This window comes from Lineus longissimus, chromosome 4 (assembly GCF_910592395.1).
Source record: "Lineus longissimus chromosome 4, tnLinLong1.2, whole genome shotgun sequence".
Classification (NCBI taxonomy): Eukaryota; Metazoa; Nemertea; class Pilidiophora; order Heteronemertea; family Lineidae; genus Lineus; species Lineus longissimus.
The window spans coordinates 5,460,521-5,474,290 of record NC_088311.1 but is presented as its reverse complement, the minus strand read 5'-3'; the positions used below and the strand labels follow the sequence as shown (position 1 = coordinate 5,474,290).

At 39.2% G+C, this 13,770-nt stretch overlaps 3 protein-coding genes across 3 annotated transcripts; 2 read left to right on the top strand and 1 right to left on the bottom strand.

The window, feature by feature from the left end:
• Positions 1–251: 251 nt before the first annotated feature.
• LOC135486135 (elongin-C) lies at positions 252–5,404 on the top strand. Its single transcript, XM_064768674.1, has 4 exons — positions 252–308; positions 1,185–1,404; positions 1,908–1,956; positions 2,323–5,404. The coding sequence occupies exons 2-4, from the start codon at positions 1,236–1,238 to the stop codon at positions 2,462–2,464; spliced, it is 360 nt and encodes a 119-aa protein (XP_064624744.1). The 5' UTR covers positions 252–308; positions 1,185–1,235; the 3' UTR covers positions 2,465–5,404.
• Positions 5,405–6,595: 1,191 nt separating this feature from the next.
• Positions 6,596–9,780, bottom strand: LOC135486517 (ribonuclease H1-like). Its single transcript, XM_064769354.1, has 8 exons — positions 9,634–9,780; positions 8,977–9,218; positions 8,637–8,882; positions 8,365–8,506; positions 8,119–8,173; positions 7,852–7,936; positions 7,479–7,603; positions 6,596–7,252 (listed from the first exon to the last, which is right to left on the bottom strand). Exons 1-8 carry the CDS (start codon positions 9,741–9,743, stop codon positions 7,118–7,120), a joined length of 1,140 nt encoding a protein of 379 aa, XP_064625424.1. The 5' UTR covers positions 9,744–9,780; the 3' UTR covers positions 6,596–7,117.
• Positions 9,781–9,975: 195 nt separating this feature from the next.
• On the top strand, positions 9,976–12,553 carry LOC135486281 (small ribosomal subunit protein eS7-like). Its single transcript, XM_064768964.1, has 5 exons — positions 9,976–10,007; positions 11,085–11,231; positions 11,455–11,660; positions 12,053–12,203; positions 12,445–12,553. The coding sequence occupies exons 1-5, from the start codon at positions 10,002–10,004 to the stop codon at positions 12,520–12,522; spliced, it is 588 nt and encodes a 195-aa protein (XP_064625034.1). The 5' UTR covers positions 9,976–10,001; the 3' UTR covers positions 12,523–12,553.
• The last annotated feature ends 1,217 nt before the right edge of the window (positions 12,554–13,770 follow it).

The window sequence follows — 13,770 nt, the reverse complement described above, 5'->3', positions numbered from 1 at the left end:
CATTCCTATAAAGGTAGCCTAATACCTTTGGGCCCCGCGTGGTGGCGCTGAGGCGGCCATTGCCGGGGTAGTTTCGTATTTTCTTGTGGTCTTTTCGTATTTGTGAAATAAAAAAGAAAAGATAATGACTGAAAGAGTTTGAGACCTTAAATTATTTACGAATATGTAATGCATATGTTTATTTTACATCTGAAACGTTTTTAGTGCCAACGGATGAATCGAGTTTTGTTAGGGTCACGTGACCCCAGTGTGTTGCCTCATCCGGGACCTTTGTTACAGGTTGATAAGGGACATACACGCTTGCTACGGTACGATTACGCGAAATAAACCATCTTTTTGGTAGCAAAGACGGATTGTTTTTGTCAGATAGACAGTTTATTAACTAGGCAAAACCTGAGCGAGTTTTGAGGTGTGGTAGATTTATGATTATTTCAGCAGGCAGTGTCAAATATCACTCTGCATGTTTGGGCATGGTAGCCATGTTTCTGCGTACTGCTTGCGATAACATACATTTCACCAGAACGATGACATCACCTACGATCCCGTCATCCATGCCATGTTTATTTTGACAACACCCCGTGTTCATTTGATGACGAAAGGTTTGATGAATTTCTGAAGATGTGTTCTAAAATCTAGATAGATTTGAGCCTGGCCCCAGAGCATTTAATTTGAGCTTTTAGTTTTGTGATGGGCCTAGCTAAATTACTAGGCGGTAGGCCTAAATAGACAAATATCGAAGAAGTTTCTTTTGGCGCTGGCCAGTCGCATGCATTTCACCTTGAACAATTTCAAAGAATCGCCGGTCTCCAGATTGTCCGAAGTCGACTTGGGCCTTCTGACGTGATTTGTTTTGGCGCTGATTTGTCTTCTTAGAAACGGCCTAGCGTGTCTATGAAATGATAGCAATGTTTACTGTTGATATCAAGTATTATAAACAACAATATCATAATCAAAATGGTCAACCTTGCACGAGGGAACTGTTTGTACTTGGGGGGGGGGGGGGGGGCGTCCATCAGCATTATAGATGAATTCGAAGAATGCCAAAACAAATCAAATGCTCGCACTCTGAACAGATCAGAAGGCCTTGGCCGAGTTCGGAAACAGGTATGGCTCTTATGTTACTCATTTGCTTAGAAGTTAGATTGGGACTGTCATTCAATCATGAGTGTCAATGTATATTTCAGGGAACTTAGCAAGCAGTCCCTATAAAAGAAACATCACAGACACAGCTCGCCATGTCCGACTCCAAGGATGAGAAGGGTGAGGATGAGAAGGTATACGGAGGCTGTGAGGGCCCCGATGCCATGTTTGTCAAACTTATCTCATCAGATGGCCATGAATTTATTGTCAAAAGAGAGCACGCACTCACATCAGGAACCATCAAGGCGATGTTGAGTGGACCCGGTAAGTTTTCAAACAAGTATGCTGATCAATGATCAGTGTGTAAGTCTGCAGTGTTTGTTTATCAACATATTTACTAGAACTGACAAGATGAGAGGGCAACAACAGAAATACACATCTCTTTATTGTGAAACCTCCATCTGACAGATCAAAACGTTGACCAGTGTTAAAAAGTGATACTTATTGATTCTGTTGTTTTTAAAATTGTGTTAGCAGTCGGTAGATACATTTCATTCACTGCTTCAGAATGCCAGTCTAATCGATGTGAGCACATGTGCCATGGTAGCCCCCTGCAATGCAATATTGTTGTCTTAATGTCCAGATGTCCTAATAAAAAAGTCAAGAAGACCTGACGCAGATGCCTTCCTTCTTGTGTGGAAGTTCCATATAGTGTGTATGAGCCGATATTGCATGTTTTTGGATATTGAACATTTATGAGTCTAATGTCCTGCAATAGATTTGAATATTGGCAGTAATTGATTCGATGATTTTTATCTGCATTTCAGGACAGTTCGCCGAAAATGAAACAAACGAAATAAATTTTAGGGAAATACCGTGAGTAAAGTCACTTGACTTCCGGCTGCTTTCCTTATAAAGTTGCTCAAATGACCGCTGTCTTGGATCCTTAATTTCATTGTAGTAAAATAATCAGTGGTTGATTTTGAGGTCTTTTTCACCAGAAGGGCAAGTGCTCCAAGGCAATTGGATAGGCCTAATGCCAAAAACGGAATAAATTTCTGGTTTTCTCTAACAGCCAAAATTTAATTCAGGCTATGACTGTCAGAATAACTTTTTATTTTGTTTATAATATTTTTCATTTGGGTTTGTAGTTACCAAGATAAAATCAGCATGACAGAAGTTTGAGATTCTGTCTAACATATCCAACGTAATTTACATGTCTCTGCTTGTTGTTTTTTTCAGATCTCATGTTCTGCAGAAAGTGTGCATGTATTTCACCTACAAAGTGCGGTACACCAACAGCTCAACGGAAATTCCGGAGTTCCCTATTGCCCCAGAGATCGCTCTAGAATTGCTAATGGCTGCCAATTTCCTTGACTGTTAATGGGCAACTTGTTAGATTTCAATTAATGTTTGGACTGGACTAATAAATTTTAGCTAATTTTTTTAATTAGGCATAACCTAGTCACAACTTTGTGGATAGGTTTGTCTCACTTTCTCCTGTTAAAAGTTGTTTTCAGTCTGATATCTGCAAATGTTGTACGTAGTTTTGCTTTATGTCATGTACTACATTGAAAAGAAAATATCTGTGAAGCAGCTCACTAACACTGACAAATTCAGATGCTTAAAAAGAGAAAGTAAAAGCTTTGTAGAGGTGTTGGAACAACTAACGGGTTAATTGACAGAATGCCTGTAGGTGGCGTTCTTGTTAGGTGGTTTCTAGAGCTGGTCCTGATCTAAATATTATGTATAAAACCCTTTTTAATTGTAAATAGTCTGTGATGACGTAGTGTGCGGAAATAAGTCCGTACCAGCTAGAACAACTGGCAGTGGTTCCACTTATCAAAAAATAGCGTTATAAATTAGCAAGCATATTCTTGAATGTTGTCTTGTCTAGCAACTTGATATTTATTGAGCAGCTTTGCTTCGTTCATCATGCTGTCTAGCAATATCAAGTAAAAGACAGTTGGCCTGTGCATAAAATTCTTCACTCTGCCATGCCTGTTTGGTTTTATGATTTAAACAACTCAAAAAGTTTGGTGCAGCTACGTGTATGTGCTTCTTGAAAATGACAAGACAATTTATGTTTCCAAAAAAAGTACTAACATGTTTAAAACAAGTTTCCTCTTTGGAAAGATTTGAATTGGTGGCAAAATGCGTTGTCTTGCATGGAGCTTATCCTGCACACAATAAACATCAAATTAAGTGGGCCTGGCTTAACCTGTTGTGGTCAGTTATCCATTTTCATTCTCCTATCTATATCTCTTGGCATATGACAGAAATGTTTTCTGATTTCCTTTGATAAAATAATATTTTCAGTAAGTTTTTGTCTTGAACTTTCAAAGTTCTTTTGTGTTGTGTACCAAGTTATAAAAATGATCTGAAGTCTGAAATAGGTTGTGATGATTGAAGCAACAGGTTCAACAAAAAATAATCTGTTCAATTTGTGGTTTGGTTTTTTTCCATTCAAAGATGTCAATACCGTGATTGGAATTGCCACTATGTCATTCTGTTCTGTTTCTTTGTTTGTTGATGTACGTGTGTCTATTCGGGCATGTTTGAGGCAAGTATACATTTGAAAAAGAACAAATTTTAAAGTTCATAACATCTTATGTACAGTGGAACTTCCATGCTTTATGGATACCTCTCCAAAGGAATCCTAAGTTCACTCTCAAATGAGTAAATTTCCATTCAGTTTGACTTAGTAAAATGTGGACACCTCTCAATTTCAAGGCACCCTTTTTCCATTTGAAGGGCGTCCACAATAGAGATCCCATTGCATTCCTTATTATATTCAGTTCAGGGTGGTTTGCGACAATATGCAGTCATTGGCTAGAGTTGGTTTTGTGTGTTAGTTCTTCGTGATTTTTATACCCTAATTGATCTGATGGTGATCAGTCGGAAGGGTTTCTCAAATCCTGGTGTCACGGTTCAGGCAGTGTTGCCTTTGAAAACAAATTTGAGATCACTTGTGTAATGAGAACAGTAACTGGTACATGTAAGAGAAATATTGAAATCCTTTTGAATCCAGTGAAAGCTGAAGACAGGTAATATCGATGTATGTACAGAAACAGCATTTACATAGCTTTTCCATCTGCGTGTTATACCTGGGTGTTTGCCAAACAGTGTAATGGTGTCTGTAAAACTAGATCTGGCCCTAAAAATGAACTGCAGTGAAGTTATATTTGAGTAATCACCCAGTCAGTGGGTCTGTTCTTGATATCAAACTGATTAAAGCAATATTAAAGTTATTTCATTTTGGTGGTCAATCTCGCAAGGAAGTGTTGAGAATTTGATCTAGGCCAAATCTTGGTGTACAGACAATACTATTGCATGATAACATCAATTTGATGTAAATATAACTGGTGTGTTAAATCTGTTCAATGATTATATGATGTATGTATCCAAAATAAATCGAGGGTTCTGTGATAAAGTGTCATGCAAGGAATATTGAATGCATAGATAACTGACTCTCATATTTTGGCTTCAAATTGTATATGCCGTACTGAAACATTTTAAAAAAATGAGTTAAGATTTACCAGTTGGCAAGGAAGGTGTTCGAGGACATGTACCAATTTTGATTGCCCGTTTATCACAGAATCCTGCACCATCAATGTGAGATCTACTATGTGTGTTTCCATTCTGTCAATTTAGCCACCATGGCATTATGGTGAACACTCTAGAAGTCATAATTGTTGAGCTTTTGAAATAACTTTAAAGGATTTTTGGTCAAACACAAATATGCACCCCAACAGCTTTTGGGAGGTGATGGTTTTTCGAAATTTGGAAAAAAACAACCAAGCTTTTTTTCATATAGCTGAAAACTGCCATAGGGGGCATATTTGTGTTGACCGAAAAACATTAAAGGATTTTCAAATGCTTAAAAAACATTTATTTCCATATTGTGTATACACTAGGCTATAGCACCTTAAGTGGCCTGTATTTCTTTAAATCACTACCTGAAATCTGGCCACCCAATTGGACAGTTCATGTACATGTATGCAAAATATCTTTGTTCATTGTCCACTTAGGTTTTCTTCTTTTAGTAAATGCTAGTTTCAGGTGAATTCGTAAACACAGCTAGAGGCACTTGTGCTCACCAACTTTGCATTATTTCATTAATATTAAAAGAAGACACAAATTTTCAATTTGGGTTATATTTATTTATACTGTAAAAGAGCAAAGTTTGACAGTTCTTGGGGCTCTTGGGCGCTAATCTTGTCTAATCCCTGATGATCTGAGGAATAATATATGGATTTATTCACTTTAGCAGCCCTGTACCTGCTATGAAGATAACTTTAATAAAATCATTTTGTACATGTAATTAGCAGTATTCAGTTTCATTCTTTATTCAAATGTATGCATCCGATGTAGTTTCACTACACAGTCTTTGACTTGGAGACTACACCTTGGCCAGAGCAATTCCCAGCTTCAGGGCGCACAATGAAGTTTTTGATGTACATATATCAGAATAGGCCATGCATGCTAGTCGGTCACAATTCTGGGTACTTGATAAACTGTTTGCCAGCAGAACAGCAATCTCACATTGACCTCACACAGACGCTTGATGAGTCACAGCCTCGGAGACAATACTGTGGATGGAAAGTTATTACTGTCAATGGACACAATATTCACCAGATGTTAAGTTGGCTCAACTAGACTTTGCCAAGCCACAACCTTGGACACCATAATGTTGTCGGAGCAATAAATGTTGTTGTTATTCTTCCTCCTGGCTGGTTGGCTCACCGTAGGGGAGTCTATACAACACTACAGTGTCCGTCATCCGTTGTCGTCGTATCCTATTTCTAAAACTGGCATGTTTCTTAACCGCTAGGGCTATGGACTCAAAACTTTGTATGCATGACCCCCTAGGTCAGATGACCTTTGACACTGAATTTTGGTCGTTGTCGTCGTCTTTTCACTTTTTTTTTTTCCTCAAAATGAACCAACATCACCAAAAACTGCAGTCCCAAAATTGATCGTCGTCGTCGTACAAAGAAACCCCTAGGTCAGCTGACCTCTGACCCTGAATTTCAGTCCGGTCTGATTCTCGACTTTGGTTTGACCTATATACTATACATGTACAATGTTTCTTGACCTGGTTGAATTCCAAAGCACCAAATATCTATACGGTGTGCACATTGGCCCCTGGCCGTTTCATTTATTACAGGAATGTACCATCCGCTGAAAATGTATTCAGTTGGGACATTAGCGAGGTATGAAGAGACAAGTAGGATCCTGCAACAAGCTGTTGAAATGTGCATCGTCCTCAGCCAAATGGAATGATATATTTTTGGAGAAGTACATGTAGAGGATTCCTCATTGAGCAACCAATAATGTACTTGGTAAATAAATGTCGTCATGGCTCCGATTCTCTATGTTGCCAGAGAGAAAAGTATCTAGTGACGTCCTCCATCGATGCCCGCAGCCAAGACGGGTACCATCATGGGTTACAGTGGAAGGAATGTTATTCAACCAAAAGGAAAACAAAGCAATGTTATATCCAAAATATTTATTTACAATAGAAACTTTCTGTGTGCATGAACAAAAATGATTTTACCATGGTCACAAAACAACCAGTAAGGACTTGGTATTCCCAATAATTGTCCCTAAATTAGTATAAATATGTTTTACCAATTATCATAAACAAAATGATGAATGACGCATCCCAAGAGATTTGCCATCTACACAAAATGAGTTGAGGAGAATACACTCTAGTGGCAATTCGAACACGATCAAACATAGTCAAAGACTGTCCTTGTGCACACTAATAAACCAAACAGAAAAATTCCAGTCCTTGTGGTACGTGTCAATTCATATCTGATCAACTTCAGTACATTGTACTAAATCCAAATGAATGTACATGAGTAATCTATTTGAACACATCGATATATGACACTGTCCAGCAGATTCAAACAAACTGCTGTTTCCTGCTGTAGCACAAATACAGGTGATATGATCCACAAATTTAGATAAATACCCCTTAGTATTTTCAGCACCACATCAAATTAAATGCATTCGTTCATACCATTATTTATTAGTCGGAATCATCAGATTCAGAATCTTCGAAACTGAATTTGAAGTTTTCATGGTCTGGTTTTCGTGCTCCTTGATTGGCAAGCTGATCCGCCTGTTCATTTCCATGGACTCCTGAATGTCCTTTCACATGAACCTGAAAAGTATAACAGACAAACAACTCAATGTACACACCAAAACGTAGATCAAGCGTGGAATTGTCAGCTGCCTTTATTACTAATGACATAAATGGAAAAAAGGCCAAAATGAGCAACAGAGGAGACTGCAAATGTCCAAGTTGATGATTAGTTAGTCATTGGTTCTCACTAGTAGTGAAAATCCTTTCTCACACAATATTATGATACTAAGAGTTCTATACTTACATATTTTACAGTCATTCCTTTCTGTAATTCGTCAAGTTCTTCAAAGTCATCCTTATTTTTAACAATTGTTCCATCAGTTAGCTTCCAACCATTTCGTTTCCATTTATGTATCCATTTTGTTATCGCTGAAATTGAAACGCCAAAAATAAAGCAAGTTCCATGCTTGATATTTTTGCTGTCTTGTTTTAGAAGAACTTTGAAACTCATTTCAAGTCCTTGGATAGTGTCACATTATCACGATGCCCGATTGATACAACCGTATTGTGTGGGAACTAGACTTGAACAATTGACCAGCCCTAATGTTTAATACTGGTGAAACTGTCATTTTTACACCAAATCAAACAAAGTTGCCAGAGGTCCATGTAATACTCACAGTTTATCAAAAATTGGCTATCGGTATAAACTATCACAGAAGCTTTTCTCATTTGCTGAGCCTGTCGTAACGCCTTGCATACAGCCTACAAAAAGAAGTCAAAGCATAAACTTTAAAGAACACACTACAAGAACTAAATGTTATTATTAGATGCATCAAGCACTTAGGTACAAGTAATGAAGACACTGCTTATTGAAAATTCAGCCCGAGCACATATTCAACATGATTCAAAATTACATGCAACCAACAGGTGCCTTAGCTACATACCTGTATTTCAGCCCTGTTATTTGTCTGCCTCCCTCGCAATCTTGCAGCTACATTGCTAAAAAACAAATTGAAACATCTTCAATTGAAGATCCTATGCGTGGCATTATTGTTTTTTGGTTATCAATTCATCATCATTATTTTGGCTGCATGATCCAGGTTTGGGCTTTTGACCTCGTGCTATGTTGCCATTTGTGCCGTTTTCCTCATCTGCACATCAATTAAATCCTTAATCAGATGATCACTTACTTTGGGTCATCTGGCCCCCAGTAGACACCAATACCAGCAGCTGCTTTTTTACGCCCATTGGAATGGCAACAACCATCAGTATAGACAGATATAGGGTCCTCCACTGCTTTAGCATGATCAGCATCACTTCCAGAGAACAGATCTAAAATTCAATAAACATGGCCATTACCACTACATCAGGGGTCCTCCATAATTTTCAACATTTTCAAAATACATGATAACACTGTCATTAGTATAAATACTATAAATACATGTAGATTGAAAATAACAACCTGGTTCCTTTTGCTTTTGTCTCCGCTGTTTTTTATTTGATCCTGAGATTTGCTCTTCTCTTTGTCGTTTCCCAACTAAGGTGTGCGGAGCTTGATCAGAACTCCCAGTTTCATCATGTTCCTTTAATAATTTCCGTAATCCAAGAGCCGTTTTGTTGAGTTTCTGCATTTCCTGTGAAATCACATCAAGCTTTTTCAGAATTTGCGCTTTGTCTTCTTCCTTCTTCTGTAAATGACTGGAGGATGCTGGAAACAAAAGATGAAAATACATGAAACAAAATTGAACTTGAAGATTGGTGGGAACATGGATGAAGTGGATTCATCTACACTTAGTACTTACCAGGATTTTGATAACCAAATCCACCAATGCCATGACTTGGGATGTCATCCAGGAGAATGGATTTCCTTGGGGGACCAGATTGCTTTGTCACTGGTTGTGTTGGCAGAGGTTTATGTTTAGCTTTTGGTACCTCCATTGCTTGAGGAGCTGCAGCATGAACGAATGACCAGGCATCTCCCTCTGCCGAAAACTTCTTAAACTTAGCACCAGAAAATCCTTTCACTTGTTCTTGGCATTCAGACCTAGAAAAGTAAAAAAATTAAGATTTTTCACAGCTTTGGTCACCTCTGCTCATCGAATTCTCGCAATGATTTTTGGGATATATAACTCAATCCCAGGTGCTTTTTTCCATTGTTGAAATTAATGAAAATGTGTCCATACGTCAAATGTTGGACAACATCATTCCCACTCGACTGTCAGTCGACGTCGCCTGGGAGTACAACCCTCCTCTGTTATTTCCTCTTGTCACTGACCATGATCAGAATGGTATGCCATATGGCATATGCAACGTCAACATACATGATTCACCATGCATTACATCTGTACATAACATAACCTACTACACTATTACTGCAGTAACTAAAACTACAGTAACTTAGCAGTAAGTTACTATGACGTGTTTTTTAAACGAAAAAGACACTAAATCGAACGACATACCAAGAATTGTAAACACCAGTGTGTCGGCCTCTGCTCACTGCGTAAAACGGCATCCTGAAAGTCTTTCTGCAGTGTGAAATAAGGGATGAAATCGACCAAAGTCTGAACATTTTTCATGTCATTTCGCCGGTTTGTTTTTTTTCATGGGCGCTGCCATCTTCGAAAATTTAATCTCGCAGGTGCGTGATCGAAAACGTTCAAGTGAATAGAATTTCGGTAGTATTATTAAGGAAACAGAAAGTTTGCTTTTAAATTTATCATATATATTTTGTATACCTTGATTGATAATTTAGCGTGAAATTATATTTAGAGTGGATCTCGTGGTATGGAGATCAGTCTCGCCCTCTTCTTCCGCCACCATCGCCAAGATGAGTGTGAGTGACGATACAAAACGAAATAAATGACCCCTTTTATGCATTTATTAAGCCCCAATGGAATTAAATAACTAAATACTTTAGAAGACTTGATACCAATTATCAATCTCTGGGTGAAAAAAAATTGTGATGTGGTCTACAAATACGTTGATTTGAACGATTGTAAACCGTCGCCGTCAGAAGTTTTTTGAGGGTCTTGTGGAATCCACATGCATTTCTGTACAACATGTACAACGAAACAATCGTTGTGCACGCTCGGGCCATATATTCTTGATTCGTGTAATGATCCTGTAGGCCTATCTGTATTCTTGATTTTATGTGATGGTTTCTTCGTAATGGTGGTAATAACGCGAATATTGGCAAGGAACAGTAGGCTCGATAATATTTTTTTGGTCTAGGAGTAGGACGTTTGTCTCGAGCTCCACCACTACCGCGAAATCTGATGCAAGTTAGTTCCGGAGACTGTGACAACGGCCCATCATCAAAATCAGTCGCAAGGCCTTTATCATAATCATGCATAATCGGTCGTAACTTGCTAACTGTCGTCATCATTCATGGTAATATATAATATTAATAGCGGAACGAGTTTACCATCCGCGATCACACTCCAAAAAAAGGTCATCGGTTGACTAACGAAGCACCACTGTTCAATGGATTTATAGTTGAATGCGATCAAACTACGTCATTTCTGATTGGGGACTGTAAATTTTAACCTTAATAGCTGGTGTTGTGGCAGCGGCCAGCGCCGAGCAAGAAGATGAAAGTGACATGATGATGTCATTCTCTGATTCTGATTCTGAGAGATTCACCGGGGTGATGTCATATGATATTGTTTTATCATATGATATGACGTATTGATGACAATCACAAGCCGATGTACATTGGAACCTGAAGTGATATGTCTGAAGTATCTCAAATCAATCGTGTTGCTTACTAGGGCAGGCTTGTAGACCTCGCACATTGTCTGTGCCGCTGTGTCCCAAGTTTCCAAAATGATCACATCATGCCTGCTGTTCCTTCAATTCAACGTTTCCATTCTCAATGACTCGTAAAATAACTGTTTATCCACTTTTTCAGATGTACACGGCGAGCGCTAAAATTCTCAAGCCAGGAGGCGAAAAGCCTGATGAGTTTGAACAGTCAATCTCTCAGGCTATCCTTGAACTGGAGATGAACAGTGACCTCAAAAGTTCATTGAGGGAACTTTACATCACAGCAGCCAAGGTAAAGTGTGCCTTGTTATGGTTGTGTTGCTGCATGATAACTGTCTCTGACTACTTTGGAATATTTCTCAACAGTTGAAAACATCTGTGGCTGGAGACATGGTTTTGGTGTACTGACCAACCTCTTGACGTTGACCCTCTGAATGGTGCGATGTTGATTATCATCATTAAGTAAAAAGTGGCTCGCAGAAGAAAGCTCCTACAATGTTTTGTTTTATTTCCAGGAAATTGATGTACAGGGCAAGAAAGCCATCATCATCTTTGTGCCTGTGCCACAGTTGAAGGCTTTCCAGAAAATCCAGACCAGGCTTGTCAGAGAACTCGAAAAGAAATTCAGTGGAAAGCATGTTGTATTTATTGCCCAGAGGAGAATCCTCCCCAAGCCAACAAGGAAAACCAGGACAAAGAATAAGCAAAAACGACCAATGAGGTATGGCATTTGAAGAACTTGGAATTTATGATGATGATACTTATTTGTTCATGGTGCTATGCACCTGTAAAGTACTCTCTTGCTCTCAATGGAAGAGACCTGTCTATGACTGGTCACTCAGGTCAGAACCAGTGCTGTATAGAAATTCTGAACGTGAAGACTAGAAGAGGAGTGCAGAAGGCAAAAATGATTGTCACCTGTAGCGCATACAACTTTTGGCACCTTATGTCTTCCAATCTGTGGTCGTCTTGTGAACCCTTTCTGGACAGTTGAGCTTTTTGGATGATCCCGTCTCGGCTGTCAATGGAGCAGAAAAGCAGGTTGCATTCCTCAGTGCATTTGTTACCTGTTCTTTCCCAATGACAATGTGATCTTATTTCTTCTCTTTGCAGCCGAACTCTGACAGCCGTACATGATGCTTTCTTAGAGGACTTGTGCTACCCTGCCGAATGTGTTGGCAAGAGGGTGAGAGTAAAGCTTGACGGTACCCGACTCATCAAGGTACACTTGGACAAGACACAGCAGACAAATATTGAACACAAGGTATGTCAAATGTGTCTTATGATTGATTATGATCAAAAGTATTCAGATCTGTTCAATGTGAATAAAACTTTCTACTGTTCTTTTCCCAACTGGACTTATGTTCTGCCACAACAGCTCATTGTCCTTGTCTCCAACTTCTAAGCAGACTTGGTCACAAAGCTTCAACCAATGAGAAAAATACCTTGCAACACGGTTACCTGTCCTGTATTTGATTCTCATGCAGATCAGCTTCCATTTTCAGCTGGAAACGTTCACCGCTGTGTACAAGAAACTGACAGGGAAGGATGTCGTATTCGAATTCCCAGATTATGTCCTGTAAATTAAGTCAAATGAAAAAAATTAAAAAATGATTTAACAAGTTCTTGTTATTCTGTGTCGGTGTCACGCTGTAGCCTATCATGGATTTTGAGCATTCGCTGTGTGATCCTGGTGACACTACTGCAGCTCATACCATAGCTGGGACAAAAATGTGTACCGAGGAAAAATGATCATGATACATGGACCATTCCCAAACTCAAATGTCCTACGGATTCATACACGATGGCGCTATGTCCCTGACCCTTTTCCTGGAAGGGTCGGGATGTTGTTTAGAATGACCCTCGGGATCCCATCTCTTTGAGTTAATGAGACAAATTCTTGCATCATGCTGGCAGTAAGAAAAAAGGTGAAAAGCCGTATCAATTAAGTCTGGTGAGTTTCCCACGATGAATGTATTATACACCTTTCCAGAAATGGGGTGCTGAGTGTCCGAAATAGTGATGTCATAAGGGGAAACTAGGCCTTATGGTGGAGGGATAAAGGAGATAGTCATGGTTGACCAACACACTTGAATGCCTTTAATGACGGACAAGGGGGAAAAAGTTGGTTCCAATGCAAGCCACCAATTTTGGGAAGCACGTACAGGACGATCAGAAAATTTACTTCTGAGATGGCCCCTGTTGAGGTTTAGTTCATTTATTTGCAGCCAGCTGGCCAAAGGTCAATGTTATATCCAATCCACATTAGCAGGTCATGTGATCTTTGAGATTTCGCGGGAAATGAAATTGTAAACAAACGCACGTGCGCAGTTCAAATGATGAACAGATATGGACTTTGGTTTTCCCGGTGTTATGAAAAGGGTTTCTTACACCTTCAACGCCGATGTTCAGACCCCCAGAAGAAAAAAAGTATAACAGATGCATAAAGGTATTTTGCAGTAACTTCTCCAAGACAAGGTCTTCTTGAATCAATAGAGTTATGTTTGCTACACTCTTTTACTCTATCTTATTTTTTGGTTCAAAAATGACCCCCTTTTCCAACACCGCCGACCCCCCTAAAAAGTCCCGGACCGGTGTCGTAACAGCTTTATTTTGTTATTCAGCGGTTTGGTCTTTTCAGTTCCTACCTTGCCCTGAAGATGGCGATGGGGTAGTTCTTCAATGAAGTCCACGAGACTCCTATTTATTCAGTGGTCTTTTCAGTTCCTACCTTGCCCTGGAGATGGCGATGGCGTAGTTCTTTAATGAAGTCCATTAGACTCCTTGTTATTCAGTGGTCTTTTCAGTTCCTACCTTGCCCTGAAGATGAC